General features: G+C 31.9%; 1 protein-coding gene across 7 annotated transcripts in view; it reads right to left on the bottom strand.

The window, feature by feature from the left end:
* The window catches only part of LOC106867394 (uncharacterized), a 195,260-nt gene that overhangs the window by 144,023 nt on the left and 29,022 nt on the right, over nucleotides 1-22,215 (bottom strand). Inside the window, exon 1 of one of the 7 annotated variants that reach the window (XM_089349134.1) lies at nucleotides 6,515-6,902. The exons of 4 other annotated variants lie outside the window; for them this stretch is intronic. In XM_089349134.1, coding sequence (XP_089205260.1) covers nucleotides 6,515-6,606 — 92 coding nt within the window. In that variant the 5' untranslated portion in view covers nucleotides 6,607-6,902. Of the gene's footprint in view, nucleotides 1-6,514; nucleotides 6,903-22,215 lie in introns of those variants that run through there. 2 more of the 7 variants (XM_089349130.1, XM_089349133.1) reach the window with 2 other exon arrangements.

Below are 22,215 nucleotides of genomic sequence, written 5' to 3'. Positions count from 1 at the left end.
GACAACAAATTTAGTAATGATCCAAAACTTCTAAACTAACTACTAGAACATTTTTTGAGGAGAGTATCCTCCTCAATGACTGGAGTAGCAGCATTACAATCAACTGCGACAAGGGTAAGGCAGATGCCATAGACAAAAATAATTACAGAGGCATCAAACTGCTGGACCAGGTCATGAAAGTTACAGAAAGAATTATAACTCAATTAATCAAGAACAGAATCAGATTAGGTGAAATGCAGTTTGGCTGTGCTGGGGAGAAGACTACTGGCACTGTCAAACAACTGCTGGAAGCTCATTACAGATAGTGGATAATTTCTGCTACCTAGGAAACCTAATTAGTAGTGAGGGAGGATGTATGGAAAATGCAACCGCTAGAATAAGAATAGGATGGAGAAAATTCAGAGAGTTTTTACTTCTGTTGGCAATCAAAGGTCTCTTTCTGAGTGAGAGGAAGATTGTATGATGCATGTGTATGAATGATAGTGCTACATAGTAGTGAGATATGGGCCCAGAATGCAGAGGACATGCGAAGACAAGAGAGGAATGAAGCTAGTATGCACTGCTGGATGTGCGGTGTCAGCATACAAGTGTGACAGAGCGCTAGTGTACTGAGAGAAAAGTTAGGTGTGAGAGGAATTAAATGCAGTGTGCAAGAGAGAAGACTGTGCTGGTTTGGTCATGTGATGCACATAGCTGTGGACAACCACTAAATATGGAAGGAACTCATGGAAGAAAGAGACCCAAGAGGACATGGGGAAAAGTACTGAAGGCCAATTTCAAGACACTGAGCCTTATGAAAGAGATGACAAAAGACTGAGACATATGGTACCTTGCTGTACTCAAGAAGATTCATTGACCACAGCAGAACTGATATCCTAAACCACCTTAGTTAATGCTTGTCAGTGAGGGGCTCTGCCCAATGTGCACCTGCATACTCTACACCATCAACCATTTCCTTTCCCCCTTTCATCCTCTAACACTTTGCCCTACTTTCGCAGTTACCTCTTTCCCTGAACCACTTTCACTTCCCATTATCTTACCCTGCCTACTGTCTCCACCAATCACCTCCTTTCTGTGCCTCCTCTCCACTGTGTTGTTCTTCCTCATTAACACCTCACTTATCTGCTACCACCCTCAATACCCTAACATATGTACTGCAACCTCTGCCCCTGAGACTCTCCTATATTTCACTCCATCATTTGTCTCATTTACCTCTACTCTTCTCACCCACCCTGTCCAAACCTCTGTATCACTCCACTTATTCTCACCACCCCCAATGTCCCTCAAGGGCATGTCTTGACACATCTTCATCACCAACTCTCTCTCTATTGCTCTCTTTATCTTATTCTCTAACTCACCCTCCTTTTTCAACTGGAGTATTCATGTATGTACTCTGCAGCAGGACACCTAATCCTGTCCTTTAATACCTCTAGTCTCTCATCAACAGGCACAAAGCCACACCCCACTCACTGCTATTTCCTTCTCCCCACTGAGGGGGATTTTGTCTTATAAGTTAACAGGTGACCCTGTTGGTGCTGGTGCCACATAAAAAGCACTGGGGTGGGTGCCATGTAAAAAGCACCCAGTACACTTTGTAAAGTGGTTGGCATTAGGAAGGGCATCTAGCCATAGAAACCATGCCAAAACAGACAATGGATTGCGACCCTGGCCTTACCAGTTACTGTCAAACAGTGAAACCCATGCCAGCCTGGAAAATGGATATTAAATGATGGTAATGATGATGACAATGATCATGATGATGATAATGGTGACGATGATATCAACTGTAAAAGACTGAAATCTTTATACCTTTGTCCTTCTTTTCAAAATGTTTCATATGGCATGCAAGATCTCTAACATGAAACATTTCATTGGAATACTGTATATGAAGCTAATATTATATATATATATATATATATATATGTATATATATATATATATATACACATATATGTAAACACACATATTTATATATAAACATGCACACACACATGCAAAGTTGACCAAAGCATAAAGGGATGAAACTAAATAATACCACAAGATATTTTTGTTCTCTATCCTACTGTTGATTCAATTACATTTATAAATAAATGTAATTATTTAATCATTTTACATGTTTATTTTTTTCCATGCTTTGATATTATATATATATATATATATTCTAGTTCCTTTATGAGAAGGAGGAAACAGTTTCTGTTGAAGTTACCAGCATTCTTTTTGGAGGTCATTCAGTACAGTATGGAGAGACTGCATCCCCAGTTAAAGCATCAAACTGAAACTTCTAACCCCCACCCCCCACCCCCATCTAACCAGTAAAATTGTATGAGTGTTGTTCATGGACCCTAAGGTGGCTGGCAGCAAGCATTTAAGATGTGCTACAGGTAAACACTGGATCAGTTGAGCTGCACATAGAATGAATAAGTCAAATCTGGAGGAGGAGGTTGAGAAGTGGATGACAATGGCCAGACAGTGAAAACAGCCAAATTTTGTAACTGTAGTTACATCCATACTATGGTTTCATGCTTGTGTCCAGATATTTGGACAGTGATCTTTAACTGCCATTTTCAGAGAGTTTATGCCTCAGGAGTTTCTGTAGTTTTTCTTTATATTTTTATAGTTATTGCTGTTATCAATGCTACGCTGTTTGAATTCATTTATTAGTTTTCCTTAACTGAATGCTTTTATTATAATTTTACTAATTTTATATTGTCAGATTTGGGGCAGAATCCATGTATTTACTCACAAATGCCCCACACATACAGATACACCATACAAACAAATAATACACAATACATGCATATCATAAATGTGTGTGTGTGTGTGTATAAGAGAGAGAGAGAGAGAGAGAGAGAACTAAATTTATAAATCTATATTTAAAAGATTGATGAGGACAATACTTAAGAATGCATGTATATATATATATATATATATATATATATATATATATATATATATATATAAGAAGGGATGACCACTAAGTGGACACCCGATATGCTAGAAAGAGGTCATCAATGACCCAACCACAAAGAAAAAATAATGTTCTCCAGAAAAAAATTCAGCAAACACCAGAGCATAGGCGGGCAAGACAAAGTGAAAAATATACAAAATACAGAATTAATCGTGTACCGGTACCACTGGTTTTAAATTGAAATTAATATTCAATTTATCACCCTCAGTATATATATATATATATATATATATTTATATAAATATTTTATATATATAAATATTTTATATATATAAATATTTTATATATATATATATATATATATATATATATATATATATATATATATTTATATAAATATTTTATATATATAAATATTTTATATATATATATATATATATATATATATATATATATATATTTATATAAATATTTTATATATATAAATATTTTATATATATATATATATATATATATATATATATATTTATATAAATATTTTATATATATAAATATTTTATATATATATATATATATATATATATATATATATATATATATATATTTTATATATATATATATATATATATATATATATTTTATATATATATATTTTATATATATATATATATATATATATATATATATATATATATATATATATATATATATATATATATATATATATATATTATATATAAATATTTTATATATATATATATATATATATATATATATATATATATATTTATATAAATATTTTATATATATATATATATATATATATATATATATATATATATATATTTATATAAATATTTATATATATATATATATATATATATATATATATATATATATATATATATATATATATATATATATATATATATATATATATATATATATATATATTTATATAAATATTTTATATATATATATATATATATATTTATATAAATATTTTATATATATATATATATATATTTATATAAATATTTTATATATATATATATATATATATATTTATATAAATATTTTATATATATATATATATATATATTTATATAAATATTTTATATATATATATATATATATATATATATATATATATATATAAATATTTTATATATATATATATATATATATTTATATAAATATTTTATATATATATATATATATATATATATATATAAATATTTTATATATATATATATATATATATTTATATAAATATTTTATATATATATATATATATATATATATATAAATATTTTATATATATATATATATATATATATATATATATATATATATATATATATATATATATATATATATATATATTTATATAAATATATATATATATATATAAATATATTTATATAAATATATATATATATATATATATATATATATACCCAGCTCTTCAAAACGCCGGTGTTAAAATGGGGGTAGCTGATGAAGTAGAATGTTCTCTATGTGGCTTGTGTGTTTTCTTGTCTACGTTTTGTTTGCAATGTCCTGTACCCAGATATGCACCTATACATACAGATGGATGTCGGTATGCACATACCTGTACATATATATGCATATACTCATTTACTGTTTGTTTTTATATATATATATCATCATCATCATCGTTTAACGTCCGCTTTCCATGCTAGCATGGGTTGGACGATTTGACTGAGGACTGGTGAAACCGGATGGCAACACCAGGCTCCAGTCTGATTTGGCAGAGTTTCTACAGCTGGATGCCCTTCCTAACGCCAACCACTCAGAGAGTGTAGTGGGTGCTTTTACGTGTCACCCGCATATATATATATATATATATATATATATATATATGCCAAATAAATTCAGACATCAAAGTCTACACACTTCTAGCAAAGTACCGTTATGTTTTTGCAGAAAGGAAATTGTGTGCTTATGCATGTGTGTACAATAAACAAGTATTTGCTTATATGTATATACACATGCATATTTATGTGCAGGTGTATATATACATACACACACATACATATGACTGTGTGTTGTGGGGGTGCATATAAATGATACTTGCATGTACAAACACATATTACATGCACATACATGTATACACAGAAAATTATTCTGCACACAAATAACTAAGTTTCTCAGAAGCTGCATTATTTTAACTTTGAAATAGTAAATTTATTATTATTATTATTATTATCATTATTATTTCAAGTTTAAATAACACTTAGACCCCAAAGTACAAATTAAAACAGTAAATTTTTAATCAAATGAACAGTAAAAATAAAATATTTATGACCTTACAAAATTGTCTTTCTCCCTAACAAACTGAGTGTGTGTGTGTGTGTGTGTGTGTGTGTGTGAATACAAATTTCCATAAAAAATATTTTTTTAACATGTGCGCACTTATACACATATATTTGGAAAACAGCAAGTAATATCTATAAAGCACAATCTTCAATAATATAAAAAAAAAAGTATGAGTCATACACTGCTGATATAAATCAAATTTCTAGTTCCAATATAAATTACCAAGTAAGCTCATTCTCCATATCAACCAGTATACTAATAGAAAAAAGAAAAGAGATTTTGGTGTTGGTTTCAGTAACACAAACACACTGAATACATATTTCAAATAGTAGCAAGTGTTCTTTACATGTAGGCCAGCCCTGAAGGAAATCCAGCCATGACTATCCCGTCTCTTTTTTTTTGTTTTTTTTTTCAGAAATAATAAATCCAGAACACATTATCTAATGTGTCCTTCCTGTCTTAAGAGAGTAGGGGCGTGATCTGAAGATTTGACAGCTATTTGTAGCAGATTGAGTAACTACATAGAGGCTCCTTAAGCTCGATTTCAAACTGTCATTCATGATGGTGGTGGTGTGAGGGTGTTGTGGTGGGTGAAAGAGAGAAAGAAGAACAGCGTAAAATAGAGTTTTTATTTTGTGTGCGTTTAGATCATTGTATTGCAATTTCAAGTTAAACCAGTATGCAAACATGTATGCATGTATGAGTGCACACGCACACATACATACAAATCAAACAATAAGTATATTGTGCATTAGTAAAACAAAAATATTAAACAGATACAATGTGTTTGTGTGTGTGTGCGTGTGTGCATATGTACACTTTTGTGTATGTTACATCGTAAAATATATTCTGAGACAAAATAATATCATTAAGCAATGTCTTTTGGTTTTGTTTTCTGATAAATAATTGTCTAACTTAAGCTACATTTAGTCACTAAAAGAAAGTTAAACTGCTATTTATTTAAAACTAAAATTGAAATTACATGTTTTAATATTAAAAAAAAAAAAAAACATCTGCAAAATACAAAGACCACATATGAAACAATATAAAAATGGAAATATTAACTGAAAATATTTTAATCAAATTTCAGGACAAAATCTCACACACACACACACACACACACACACACACATAAATGAGCGTGCGGGCGTGTGTGTGCACACATGTGAGTGTGTATGTATAATGGAACCTAAGAAAGGAAATCAATAAATGATTTAACTTGACCAAAAATAACAACAGAATAAAAATAGTCCAGGTACTAACCGCTTATAGCAGTAATTCTTATCCATAAACAAAGATGCCAGGTATTTCCCCCAAAATGACCACCAAATTCTAGAGATGCTAAAGCTTTCCATAATCAGCTGACTGAACGTGAAATATACACCACGCTGTTCTGCAGGTCAGGTAGACAAAGAACACTCAAAGCTGAGTAGAAATAATGAGATATTGACTGTAGATAAATAACAGACATGCTAAAAGTGGATGATGAAGTAGTTGTTGAGCGGGGAAATGGTGACCTTCAAATTTTCCTCATTTAAGTTGATTAGTAAAGAACAGGAACACTGTTTTGTAATTGTTGCTTCAACCGAAGAGTTATATCACTTTTACAGTGCATCAGCATAACCAGCATCACTACTGCTGCAACAATGTCACAATTCTAGCTAACTTGTGCAATAAGTAATTCGATGTAGTAAGAAGTAAACTGAAAAAGAAACACCCAGGAGTAGGAAGGGAGGAGGAGGAGAATGTTTTTCTTCTTTATGGAAACTGTGAAGGTAAACATGTTTTATTCCAGTAGATAATCTTATTTTGATTCCTATTTAAATGTAAACAGTGAAATTCTATCTTAACATGTTTTATTCGAGTAAATAATTTTATTTTGATTTCTATTTAAATGTAAACAGTGAAATTCTATCTAACTCTGAAATGTAAACAGTTTTATTCTCATTCATAAAGTGTTTTTTTGTTTTGTTTGTTTTTAATAAATAGAAAAGAATAAGAGAAGCCCCATACCAAATAAAAGCAAATTCACAGGCATTCATATTCGAAAATAAAGAAATAAAATCTAGGAGAAGCACAAAATAAGGGTCACAGAAAAGGCTCTAGGAAATGAGTTACAGGAACAGAACTGTAAATTTACAAATAAGAAAAGACAAATAAACGTATATATAAAGTGTAATATTAAAATAACAATCACAAAAAGTGATTTTAATTCATCAGGAGTGAGTATTATATATAGACTTACATATCATATAGTGCTAATGGTTTGGCAGAAATACACTTGCTATTTTTTCTAGTCTTTTCCATTTCAGGTGCTTGTTATTTCCCCCAACACAGGGAGCATGAATGACATTCAGTTAAAATTAATATTTACTTCTTTTGCAATAGTCTCAAGGCTAACTTCAATGGAAATGTTAATAAAACTGATCCCTAAAACAAAAGCTATCACCATAACTACCATCCTCTTCGTCATTGTTTTAATGTAAACCATTCCATGATTGTATGAGTCAGACAGAATTCATAGAGGCAGATTTTCTACAGCCAGATGCCCTTCCTTGCTTCCAAGCAAGGTAATATTTCCTCATGACCAAACAAGCTTTTACAGCAGGTTGGGAACAAAGGCCATTGTTTGTATGACAGTGAAGATTTCTTATGATGTAGTGCGTGATGTCAAGACAAGGAGACACAAACACATACATATACACATGCACACACATACACATTTAGATTATTTGCAAACAACTTGCAGATACAAGTGCTACCAGCTGAAAGTTCCACACACCAGACACTAGCAGGCTTATGGGGTCATCAGGAGAGAATGCATGCCATTTCAAGGCCTTCCTCATGACACTAATGCATACCAGCCCCACTTGCTAGATCAACTAGTTCATAGACTTCACTCAATATTCTTCTAGCCAGTGCTCATCATCTCTTTTTAACTAAATCTAGTGGCTTGCCTTCTCCGCTGTAGCCTGGATATCGCTCATGATTGTATTTGCTTTACATTGAGTTAGGCCTAAGAACAACAACCATCACTTCATTCTGTTTCCAATGAATCCTCTATTTTCCAGCCTGCATCTTTACATTCCTCAAGGAGATGTTGTTCATAACAGTCCAGCTTTTAAGTCTGAAGAGTGTCTATACTATCTTCATAGAGAACCATCAACTCGACCAGATTTCACACTTTCTTTTCCTCATACCATATAATAACAGCTGGTTGAGAAAGAACCCTTGATACCCTGGAAAATCTGCAGCTACCTTCCAACAACCATTCCACTTTTCATTGTTCATAGGAAATTCCTTCTTTGAACAGATTTGTTATTCTGGACACACAAAGGTGATAAAATCTCTGGCTGGTTTGTTATAGTTTTTCCACTGTGGATTAAAACAATTTGGTTTCTTGCAACAAGAGAATCTTAAGAACCAGATTATGCCTCCAGCAATATCCATCCGATGCCTATATACACATATATATATATATCATCATCATCATTTAACATCCGCTCTCAATGCTGGTATAGGTTAGACAGTTTGACTAGAGATGATGAGCTGGAGAGCTGCACCAGGTTCCAGTCTGATTTGGTATGGTTACTACTGCTGGATGCCCTTCCTAATGTCAATCACTCCAGGAGCGTAATGGGTGCTGTTTACATGACACCAGCAACAACCATGACTACAATTCATGGGTGCCATGTACATGTTACTAGCAGTGACCATGACTATGATGCACAGGTGCCATTTACATGGCACTGGCAGTGACCACAATGATTTCCGGGTGCCGCTTGCATGGCACTGCCAATGACCATGATTCCCAGGTGCCATTTACATGATACCATCAACAACCATGACTACAGTGCACAGGTGTCATTTACATGGCACCGGAAACAACCATGACTACGATGCATGGGTGCTGTTCACATGATACTGGCACTAAAACTACAATTTCACTTGGCCTGACAAGTTTTCTTGTGCATAGTTTATCACTAGAGGTCTGAATCACTTGTCATCACCTCTGTGGGGCTCACGTGTGTGTGTGTGTGTGTGTGTGTGTGTGTGTGTGTGTGTGTGTGCGTGATGAGTTTCTTTCAGTTTCCATTGACCAAATCCACTCACAAAGCTTTGGTCAGCTTGCAGCAACAGTAGAAGACACTTGCCTAAGGTGCTACACAACAAGATTAGGGCAGAACCCCAAACCATGTGATTGGAAAGCAAACTTCTTAACCATACAACTATGTCTACCACCTAAAGGGATGAAGGGTAAAGTTAGCTGTAACAGAATCTGCACTCTGATTCAAAAAGGCTAAAATATTTTCTTAAATAATTTCAGATTGAATGTTGAAGAAAAATAGGAAAGCAGTTAAATTTGAGGCATATTGGTGGTTAAGTAAAATCACTTTAACCAAAATCTATATTATAATAAAGCTGATGTGTTGTTGTTGTTAAGGCAAAATGCTTAGCAGCAATTCGTCTGTCTTAACATTCTAAGTTCAAATTCTGCCGAGGTTGACTTTGCCTTTCATCCTTTCAAGTTCAATAGAATAAGTACCAATTGCATACTGGGGTTGTTGTGACTGACTTACCTCCTCCCACAAAGTTGCTGACTTGTGCCAAAATTTGAAATTATCATTACTATTGAATTAATCTGGCCCTGACAGTTGAAGTTTGCAACTTGGTTTCTATTTCTGGTTGCATATATTTCTTTTGCCGATGTTGTTAATGGACTAGAGAAAGGCATTTAAATCACACAAACATATTTCACATACACTACAGTTCTCAGGTGTTTTACCTAATTTTGAAAAAAAAAAAAAAAAAAAAACAACAAAGGAAAAAGATCAGGGATTATAGTGAAACAAAAAGGATTCCCTTTCACATGCTATTTCAAAACCTGTTTAGAGACACTTCACTTCCCTTGTGTTACGAATGTTCTAGCATAAAGCATGAATATCTCAAGACCCATTAAATCACAATTTCTTAAAAGTATACAGTCTGCTTTATAGTTTATAACCATGGAGCACAATGTCAAAATAACCAGAATGCTTACATTACAAAGTCCAAAACTTAATGCCAAACTGTTCAAGATTCCTGTCTCGTTTACCCTACATTGCCTTTCAATTACAGTAATATTCAAATACAAAGTGCCTGTAAGAGAGTGACTTAGATTATATCAACTATAACGTAAACAATATTGTTAGGAATAACAACTAATATTGATTTCTACCTTACAGAAAAAGTTCCTTTTGTAAATGAGGAGAGACTATAGCTGACATGAATCTATTATATTATACTGGCGATACTTTTTATTTTATTTGACCTGTAATCCTCTTCTTCTTTGTCATCATTGTTATCATTAATTTTATAATATCCATGTTAACAAGATGATTTGGATTAAATCAGCTAAAACCGGTCTAAATACTTGCACCATGCTGTCCATCTACATTGGTTTCAAATTTTGGCACAAGGCCAGCAATTCTGTTGGGGAGGGATAAGTCATTTACATTGACCCCAGTGCTCAACTGGTACTAATTTTAATGACCCTGAAAGGATGAAGGGTAAAGTTGACTTCAGCAGAATTTGAAGATGAAAGCAATTTACCCCTGTGCTAATAATTTTGCCAGCTCACCATCTTATAACTTATATCTATATTATCCATTTGCATAACATGCCAAATGCAGACCTATTAATCAATTTCTTTTTATATATACTTAATTGGGGTTTCATATCCACATTGCATAACCAATAGATCATAGTAATGTTTTTTTTTTCTTTTTTTCTCTCTTTTTTCAAGCAACTTCATATCTATTTCTTTCAACTGCTTTATATACAGCATCACATTTCTGTCACACACCATACAATGGCTTAAATCTCCAGTGATTTCTGCTCCCTTAAAGGTCATCCTCACTTGACATTGGCACAAACAATAGTAAGAAAACTTCTGGCAGCAAGATATTTCTCTTCTATTCACCATAATTTAGAGAACATTATGTCTTCACCAGTTTCCTTGGTCTTAATCAATTTCCAAATATCTCCCACTTTAAAGCAATCATAGGTTTGGTCTTAGGACAATTTTTGTTAATAGTTACATTATGGCATCAATTAAGTGAACTGGACTATTTAAAAATCTATATGTTTGTGCAATAGCCATATTGCAATACAGGTAAGAGGACACATATATCATTCCTACCAATTTGAACATCTGTGTCTTAGTATGAAATAGAATTATATAAAGATTATATTCAACATATTGCTCAGTAAGCATAAATAATTCAAATATTGCAATAATCAAAAATATAAAACAAAACAATGATAGTTTTGTAGTCTTTTGCTAGAAATAATTTTCAAGCTATGAATTACAACCTAATATATCAGTGATATTGCAACATCATCATTTTAATGAACACTTTTCCATGCTTGCATGGGTCAGATGGAATTTGTTGGGACAGATAATAGCCAGATGCCCTTCCTGTCATCAATCTTCACCAAGCAAGGTAATATTTCCTCATGGCAAGATATACTTTTCATGAAAGATTGGAAATGAACACTGCTTGTTTACAACCACCGCATGATGTTAAAGCTAGTGGACACACACACACACACACACACACACACACACACACACACACACACACACACACAGACAGACAGACACACACACACACACACACACACACACACACACATGATGGACTTTTTCCATTCCCAAGATTTTGATCCACCTAGGACTATAATAGAAGACACTTGCCTAGTGGGACTGAACCTGAAACCATGTCTGGGAAGAAAGCTTCTTAACCACAAATTAAATGATTTTAGATATAAGTAGTGGAAAGATTAAGCTCTTAATCAAAACGCCATTCAAAAATAACCAAAAATAGACATTAGGAAAAGAATTAGCAAATAATAGGATTTTTGGAATTGAAATTAACATCTAGTTCTTAGGTGATGAAATGCAACTGAAGTGTTAAAAAACGTTTATGGTTCGTTCATAGTAAAAAGAAAAATATTGATTCCAGAACTATTGATGTCCAAAAATCTCTACTTTGAATACAGATTGTAATTTATAGTTAATAGGTACATTTTCTTCGAAGAATCAATGCCTAATCATGAAGTAAAGCATGATATTGGCTAACAGATTGCTAAAAATACTGTAATTTGTTCTTCTTAAACAAGAAGGTTAAGTACCCTATACAAAATACATAAAGCAAACATCCTCACAAAGCTTAAAAGTAAGCAACTCCGGGCTAAAACAAACTACTCAAGAGTAACAGACACCTAAAAGCAAACTATTCATACTACAATGTTCAACTACAAATAAACTACTGGGATCTCCTGATACAAGAAACCAATAATGCTAAGATAAGATATTCTGCTACAAGATAATTACCAATGCTTGGGAATCCCAAGTATGATAATAGGCTGTTAATAACCTGCTTTAAGATAGATGGACTAGTGAAATAGCACCCATAAAAAAATTCTGTAGAGGATTAAGTCATAAACTATTTTTCTTGGAAAAAGAGTAAATTCTGATTTTATTGAATATAATTATAGTTGCATTTAATCAAAATAGGTACTGCTTTATGAATGTGTTTTGGAATTTCTAATAAACAAAGTCTTGAATGACAAAATATAGATAAACATGTAGAAATTTTTCCATAGCCATCTATGTATCACACTGAATGCAAATATATGATTGACAGGCATGACACTGTTTTTTTTAGGTTTGAGAAAAAAATCTCTTCATAAACATGCAGTATTAAAAATAATTTATATAGGAGTAAGACAAACATCATCCCAGCAGTGACCCACAAGAACATCAAATGTACTTTGGCTTTGTCAACAATGTGTACTCGCTAGTCATATGTCTAGATGAAAACCATCCCCTTAAGTATATAGGAAACAGTAAATAATACACTCACTGACAGTGCAGATAGCCACCAAGCAAAAAAAAAAAAAAAAAAAATTCAGTGTACACAAATGAAACAGCATTCAATTAAAATATCCATGTATATATCATACTTAAAGTATATACACCATTGACAGGCAAGTTATTGTGGGTTTTGTATGAGAAAATCTCTTTATAAGCAGACTGTGTTATAAATACAATACATATCACAGCAAGACAAGTATTGTTCCAGCAGTAACCCATGAGATTCACAGCATCATGCCTATTAACAGCATGTGCATATATGTTAAATACGATACATGAATAGCTATTTTAATTCAATCCTATTTCAATTATATACATCAAAATTTTTCCATCATCTAGGAATACATTTTCATTAAGTAGACTTGTTAAATTACTAGAGTGGTCTTTGGATTCACTTGTACAATACTAGTGGCAATATAATGTTACTTTCAATAGAGACCTTCTAACTGTATTTCAGTTCCACAGAGTAAAAAATGAATGCCTTGTGACCGGATATGAATAAGAGCCTTTATCGTTTGTCCTAACTGACCAATAACTTGAGAATATACGACTAAATCAGCTTATACAAAAATATAAGAAATGAGAGGAGAAACAGGATTTAAATGTGCCAACATAAAAGTTTACAAGTGATAAAAATTATCAATGTTTCAGAGAAGGAGGAAGCATTTCAATCACTGAGATTTAAACTTAGAAGGAATGTCATTGATGGAAACAGTCAAAATATTGGATATCTAAATTTTAAACATCCTAAAGCCAACTTGGCAATATTCCACTAGTAAATAGTAATTCATTGAAGAAAAACAAATCTTAGAATGTAAGTACTGCAGATGTTGTATCTAAATATTTGGCAATGTTGTGAAAAGAAAAAGAAAAAAACAAACATTCCTATCAAGAGTATGAAAATTAATATTTAGAAATTGTATTTGTCCCACCCCACATACACACTTTCAAAAAAGAAATATTTGTGCAAATACAGGATATGAAAAACACAACACCAATAACAATTCTTAGAAATAACTGCTATGACCATCTGTAACCTTACACAGCTATTCACTTGACTTTTAGTCAGAAATAATCTTTCCACAAAAAAAAAAAAAAACTAGTTATCTAGTAAGATTTTTGTAATACAGTCACAAAACTGGAGGAAAATGACAGACAACTAAGTCAACCCCAGTACTTGACTGGTATTTTAATGTAAAGAACTGGAACAAAAAACAAAAAGCAGTATATCTAGCATTCTAATTACTCTTGCCGATCCATCACCCTCTAATACTGATAAACAAATATTTTAAAAACAACAAAAATCCTAGATCAGGCCCAAATACATGTACATTTTCAATTTGTTGTAAAAAGGGGATTACTTATTGAAATAATGTTTAATTTGCAACTAAATAGTTTATTACTATTATTATTATTTTACTTTGTTTTATATTGATTTTTCCATACCAGCTAAGGTGAGTTATTTGTGTTGAATAAATTCTTTTTATAACTAGATATATTTGTTAATGCTTTATTTTTCAAATGTAATGATACTTCACACTTTCATTGGAGACGTACACTGATTCCAACTCATACTTAACTATAAGTGCCAGCCAAGAAATTTTTTTTATGCTAAGCATTTAAGCAGGAAGATGAAGTATACAACGCAGGAGTTATATGCCTTACTTAAGAACATAATGCAATGTGTTATACTTTAGTTTGCAATCATCACCTATTAGTCATTAGTACAGAACTTTAACATCCCAACCATATATTTGTAATTATAATTTTGATAATCAAAGAATATTAGTTAATATTATTTAATGAATACATCAGAAATGTCTAAGTATAAATGAAATCAGATCATTTTTTTTTTTTTTTTTCAGACCATTCTAGAACATTCTCAATGTTTCAAAACAACTGAAATATAAAAGAAACTAAATGATTTAGATATTGGTCTACTAATCAAAATGTCACAAACTCAGAGCTTGTTGCTAATACTATGCTCCAAGACAAAATACATAACATGACATATTTCATTTTACCTATGTAATTTAATAAGAAAAAACACAATCAATTAAAGTCCAAAAATATGAAACACTTTTAAATAACAAGGAGGAAGCTTAATTCAAGTGGAAAACACTTTCTCTTCTTTGCTAAATTTCTTTTTTCTTTTTCTAAATCTAATTTACTTGTCCTACATTATGCAACTGTCAAATACACTGACACTAATCTTGGATAGAACAGTATGATAGTCCACTAACAAATAGTAGATAGGCTTTGCAATTTTGGAGAAAGTAATTAATGTTAACAAAGGTGCAAAGAATTTTATTATAAGCATTTGAAGAAATTAACAGAACAATGTTTCAGCATGAATATCAGCTTTGTGTGTCAAATGAGTAATTCAAATCTAAAGCATAGCTTTGAAAAACATATATGAAAGCAACTGGAAAATAGCATTATTTTGGTGTTATTTAACAAGTGAATGCTAAGTAGTACAGGAATGTAATTAGAATGGATGATGAGAACTCTTTAGAGATAAGTTGTAAATTGGTAATGGACTTAGATCAAATTGCAATTAGAATGGGGTCAGAAAGACTGACATAGTAAAGTGTTGACATTAACACCGGAAATGCTCAAGGACAAACAGTTAAAGAAAAGCCATTTTGCTCATTTATCTATTCTATTCAATCATGCAAAAATAAACATTAAAAAACATGAATAGAAATCTTAAACGTATGCAAGTGTGTATGTGTGTGGTGTGTGGGTGTATACGGTGTGGTGTGATGTGTGGTGGGTACATGTAAGCTTTCTATTCATGTTTCTCTTAAAGTTTGACAAAGCTTCAATTGCAAGCTGTTTAAATACATTCACACCCACTATATAATTGTGAGTTACACTTTAATAATGTTAGCAGTCACATTGGGAAAGAGAGTAGAGTGTGGAGGGTAGAAGACAGTAGAATCATCAATTTATACCTGTAAATACTAATTTGTTTTACATTATTAATCAGTAATAATTATTAAAAAAAAAAAAAATTAGGTATTGTGGTTGACATAAAAGTAACATAAAATTTCTCATGAATAACACATTTATGTTATGTTTCCTTTTGTTTTCTTTATTAAGATAATCTCTTAACGATCAACCATTAAAAATGAAAATGCAGCAGGGTGAAGTTAATTTTGAAATTTTTTTTAGGTCTAGTAAAAGTTCTTGTCTCTATCAAAGGATCTAAAATAGGCAGCTGGTGTTACTTCTAGAATTACATTTTCTCAAGTTACTCTTAAAATTATGTAAGATAAAATGTATAGTCTTTAAGATATGAAGGAGTGAAAGAGTTACATATTAACACTCATGCATTAATCAACTTTGTGTGCTGTTCTATTCTTCTTTAACAACCTTCCAGATGGAAAAGAGTTTAAGGTTTTGGTAAAATGCTAACCAAAGTCATCAGAGTGCATTTATCCAGTCATTTAATCCACCTGTTAGTTACAGCCTGCAGATGAATGCCTAGTATTGAAATATATGCTAACATTTCATTAGGATATCATTGTTTAGTGTTTAACATTTCCATATTAATTTTAGAGTATTCTATAGAATACATGCTATTTTTTTAAAGTTCTTTTTTCCCTGTTCTTTAGAACGTGGGTTATATCTTGCTAATAATGTGGTAAAACTGACACAAAATAAATTTTCTTGTTGATATCTTCTTATGATCATTCACTCCAATTTTTCATTCTTTTGTGCTTTGATTTTTCTTCAACTTCTAGTTTTAACATTTCACTGATATGTTCTCTCTCTAAAAACAGTCTTGTTCTCATCAAATGGAGATGGATTTAGTTTAACCAGTTCCAAACAGCCCTTCTTTACTGATTTAGCTACAATCAGTTGAAGGTACACATTAAATTATGGTTATGTCCTTTCATCGACTTTGTACAACATATTAAAATAAAAATCCAATTATAGCCATAAATATTTTAAACCAATTCCCTGAACACCAAAGTGTGTCTGTAAGCTACAAATATATTTATAAATATTAAGCAGATATTCTAAAAAAACAGAAAAGGTTGTCTAATTAGCATTGTAAATACTTGTACTAAAACAATATATATATATATATATATATATATATATATATATATATATAATTTATCTTAAGGGAATATTTATTCATTATACAACTTCTGAAAAATAAATACCTAGCTTCCAGAATAACAATAACTTCTTTTAGGTAAGCTCAAAATCAAATATTCCTTTACAAATATCTGAATTGAAAAGTGAGTAAAAGGAGACACATTTCCCTAAAACAGGAAATAAAAATTAAAAAATTAAAATTGTAAGAGCCAACTGAAAAAAAAAAAAAGTAATAGACATCAGAAACTAATATAACTGCAATTTCAGCTGTGTAAATAGGAAACCAGCTTGTAATAAAAATTGTCTTGACAAACACAATCCAATTTGTGTCATTTCTGACCCCAGAACTAACTACAAATACAGAGTTAGCTATGACAAGCAGGCTTCAACAAAGACGTAACTATACAATTACAGACGCTATAAGCTGTTTATAAACTAAACATCCTTTCTATTTAAATTATTGGACTTTATAGCATTTTGAATAGTAACAAAATTAAACTTCTGAATTTAACAAATATGCAAGATCAATACAATAAGTGACAAAACACTTTGAAAAAATTGTTTTAGTAAACTTTTGTGGTTAAACAAAAACCTTTAGCTAAGAAATTACAAATACTACAAAAAATAAAATGTTACTAAATAAAAAATTACAAAAGAATAAACAATCATAAATTATTGGACAATATTATTTACTATGGCAGCAGCTAGCAGAATCATTAGCACACCGAGTGAAATGCTTTGCCATTTTGTCCATCCCTACATTCTGAGTTCAAATTCTGCTGAAGCTAACCTTGCCCTTCATTTTTTCAGGGTTGATCAAATAAGTACCAGTTGAGCAATGGGGTCAATGTAATCGACTTAGCTACACCCCTCTGTCAAACCATGTCATGCCAATGTGGTAGAGTAGGCTCATCAAACCAGTATGACCTCAAGCTCAAATTCACAGCCTCCACATCAGACCATGGTTGGTGGAGAGGACATGCTGAGGCCTCCATCCTGCAGTGGACTGAACATAGGCAGTCCAATCCAATAATTTACTAGGCTTATTATAGTAGTTTAATGTGGATTATTGTCAGGATTCCATTTATAAATATATGGGACATTTAGTATAGGTATGCACAGAGAAGGGAAGAAACGAATAAGTATTAAAGCAATCATGAGCAAACTGCAGCCTGCCAGACTTTCTGAATGGCACATTAATGAAAAATTACTTTGAAATTTTTTAGTAGTGCAGCCTGCCTGATGACAAGCCATGTTTCATACAGTATGCTTCTTATAAAAAGGTTGCTTATACCTGTATAAAAGTTTGCTTTCAAGTAAATGTTCTGGAAGATGATTTCATAATTCATTTTAATTTATAATCTATCAAAAGATTTTGAATATTAGAAATTTAGAATTAACACAAGTAGAACTAATAAGTCCGTAAAATAGTCTAGGAGTGGACCCATCAAATGGAAATAACTAATTGATAAGGGGAAAATAGCAATCAAAAAATTGTTACTACAAAAAAGCAAGTATAGAATAAGGTGGTATAAAATTTCCAGCAACTGGTACAAGTATGTTCATATTACAAAAATTAGTAGCTAATTACATCAAATCAAGCATCTTAAAGAATCCAGATAAGAGTCACTTTAACTGATCGATTAAAATCTTTATTCGTAGACTAAATTGTTCTAAATTAAACACACATCACTGAATTTCATTAGGATATTACTGAATACAGAGAGTATATGAAACAAGTAGAAAAGTTTTTCAGCTATTGTTTGAAGGAATTCTTCAGAAGGAAAAAAAAAGCTACATTTGTTGAATTATTGACAGTCATTAAACTAAACAGAGGAGGATCATGTAATACATAGGAGTGGTGGAGACAGATTAGCATTTCTGATGTGATGTAATTAACCAGACTAACTGGTTTCCAAAAAGAAAAAAACAAAAAACCCTGAAGATTATGCAAGCTTTATAGCAGCTTGACTATATATGTCTATTGTGTACAAAGTGTATAAGATTAGAGTGCTACATACATACACAACACACATATGTAAATCTAGATTCATTATACTACAAAAAAAGCTCAATGAAATCATTTACACATGACTAGGCTGATGGCAATGTGCCACAAATTTTTATAAAGTACAAATGGTAAAGAAGAATGATGAAAATTTTCTGAAGAAAATTTAAGAAAGTGTTGATGTCTATTGATGTTCAGTTACCAGTGGACTTTCCAATATTGACTTGGCTAGTGATAAATCAAAGTAGGGCACTAACAACACCTTTTGACAATTCAGATAACTTTATCTTGTATACTTGGCAAGTCAGTGAAATTAGTTATTGACAAAAGGATTAATTTCCAAAATACTACAAGATGGTAAACACAAAGATCATAGAAAGTCATTCTTCGCTTATTAACTTTTAGGTGACTGCCCCATCACTTTTTGTACCAGTGAGAAAATAGGTCCAACCATTCTTTGCAAAATTTTAAGATAACACTTTTTATTTTTATATCTCACAGAAGTGACTGTCTTCTATGTAGATGTATCAGTAGGTTTCATCTTCAAAAGATTAAAAGATAATGTTCCTGATATACAGTGAAAAGTTCATTTGAGCAGAGTGTTCTACATTCAAAATGAAGTTCAATCAAACCATTATTAGTTAATAAGCTTGCTTTGCAACCATATGGTTCCAGTTTCAATACCATTGTGCAGAATATTATGCAAATGCCTTCTACTGTAGTCCAGAGTTGACCAATACCTTCTGAGAGGAATTTATAAATGAAAAGCAAACTGAAACCCATTATTACCACTTTATGAATTGGATAGGTCTTTTCCAACACAGCATCTTGTCACATGTGGTCCATTGTCATTTTCTTCTTTTTATTCAGCTTTTACTACTACTTCATAAATTTTCCTCTTCTGCAGATTCCTTCCACTTGAATTGCTTGGTAATTATTTACCTAACTGGCATCCACCATATGCATCACATATCTGTACCAGCCTAGTCTTGCATACATCTGATTCCTTTTATGCCCTCCCCAACCTCTCAACTCGTTTGTACTCCATCATTCTTGCACACTAACATTATATGTCCAGTAGAGCATGTCTGCTATACTTCTTTCCAGCTGTTGCATATCCTCCACATTCAATGTCCATATTTTACGACCAGAAAACTCTGCACTTTATATGCAGGCATCATACAACCTGTCATTCACTCAAAGAGGGAAATCTGTCTCTAGAAGAGTTCATACCTAATACCTCCCTCCCTTAACTTTTTCCAAACCATTTTTATACTGATTACCATGTTTTTAGAATACTTTCCACCACAGCCAATTAGGTAAACCAGACCACAAAAGCTAAGAATTACTTCTAGGAAGCCCTTCAAACATTTGAAAGACTTTATGATGTGTGCTCTTATTGCTAGCTTCCCTTGCACATCTCCTCATACAGTCCTTCTCTATGAACTTACCTGTGATCCCATTGCACCTCTTGGGTACCTATAATGTACACTGGGTACATCTGATAAAATTTGTACCTACTCCTTTTCTGCATATCAAGCATGGTCACTTTCCATAGCGTCCAGTCTTCTTTTCAACTAACTAAAACTTTTTCTTTGCTAGATTTTCTTTTAAGAGCTCTTAGTTTTAGGCTTTGCTCCCAGGTTTGAAATTTTTTCCCTAATTCTTTGATAGATTCGGCTATGAGAACTTGATCATCAGTATACAGAAGTTTTCAGACAGCTAGTTTTAAATTCCTTTGTTATGGCCTGGAGAATTATAATAAACTACAGGCTGCTGAGAACTAAGTCCTGATGAACACCTACCTGCATGCTAAATTCCTCAGAGAACTTTCATCTTGATAACACAAACTAATCATCTACACAAAGCTTTATTAATGGTCACCAGATTACAAATATGTGGTACTCAGTCAAAGGACTTCTTCAGTTCAACAAATGCTTTACTAAGAACTTTAGCTGTCTCACAAGGAAGAGGATATCAATGGCACCCTGTTTTGACACAAACCCGAATTGCATCTTATCTGAGCTAATTTCCTTCCTGACTGGAAGGCTATGCCATAATTCTTACCAGTCTCAGAACTTTATATAACAGTTTAATGCCTCTGTACTTTCTTCTTTCTATTGCATCTCTTTTACCCAAGTAACAGTTGGTGGCAATGTTGCTATGCCATTTACTGGAAATGATCTCATTGTTATTATCTAATGAATTATGCAAATGATTAGTGCATGTCAGTAGATCATCCCGGATGATAATCTCTGATGATCCAACCGTTTCAACTCTATAGCTGTTAGTTTCAATACCTGGTCCCTCTAAGGAGTCTATTTCAGGTAATCTTTCTCACTTTCATGCACTCTCCTCATGTAGCAACCTCTTGCAGGACCATTTCTATGCCTCCTACTTCTCAGTAAGAGTGAATGTGCTACCAACATTATGTACATACTTTTCACCAATGATGTCCTGAATCAAATTGCGTTACAATCCAAAATGCTTCACACATATGATCAACAGAACATTAGTAAACCTCTTTCTCTCTGCTTCTCTTCTTGATAAATATATTTGATGCCTAACGTTTCTAGCTACCTGATTTTGTTCTTTTCTCTCCACATCCCACTTTCTTCAATTCTTTCCAGACCCATCTCTTAGTTTTTATTGCTTTATCCACCATACTATTCTGTCATCATATTCCATCTAGCTAGAATTTTGCTCCCAGCACAGATCTGATCTGTAGTTAGCAGTAAATTTGTTTCATAGGCTTACTTTCTCTTTCTCTTCAACATACAGATCATTTCTTTGAACCTACATCTGGTTAAAAAATGCTTTAGCTTCCATAACTTCTGTCCCCAGTCACTTGTCTATGTTGGTACAGTCTTCATCAGAAAAAAAAGACTCAATATTTCCACACATTTGTCTATCTCAATTCCT

The sequence above is a fragment of the Octopus bimaculoides genome, chromosome 3 (assembly GCF_046866305.1).
Source record: "Octopus bimaculoides isolate indiv1 chromosome 3, ASM4686630v1, whole genome shotgun sequence".
NCBI lineage: Eukaryota > Metazoa > Mollusca > Cephalopoda > Octopoda > Octopodidae > Octopus > Octopus bimaculoides.
This window is presented reverse-complemented; position numbering and strand designations above follow the sequence as displayed.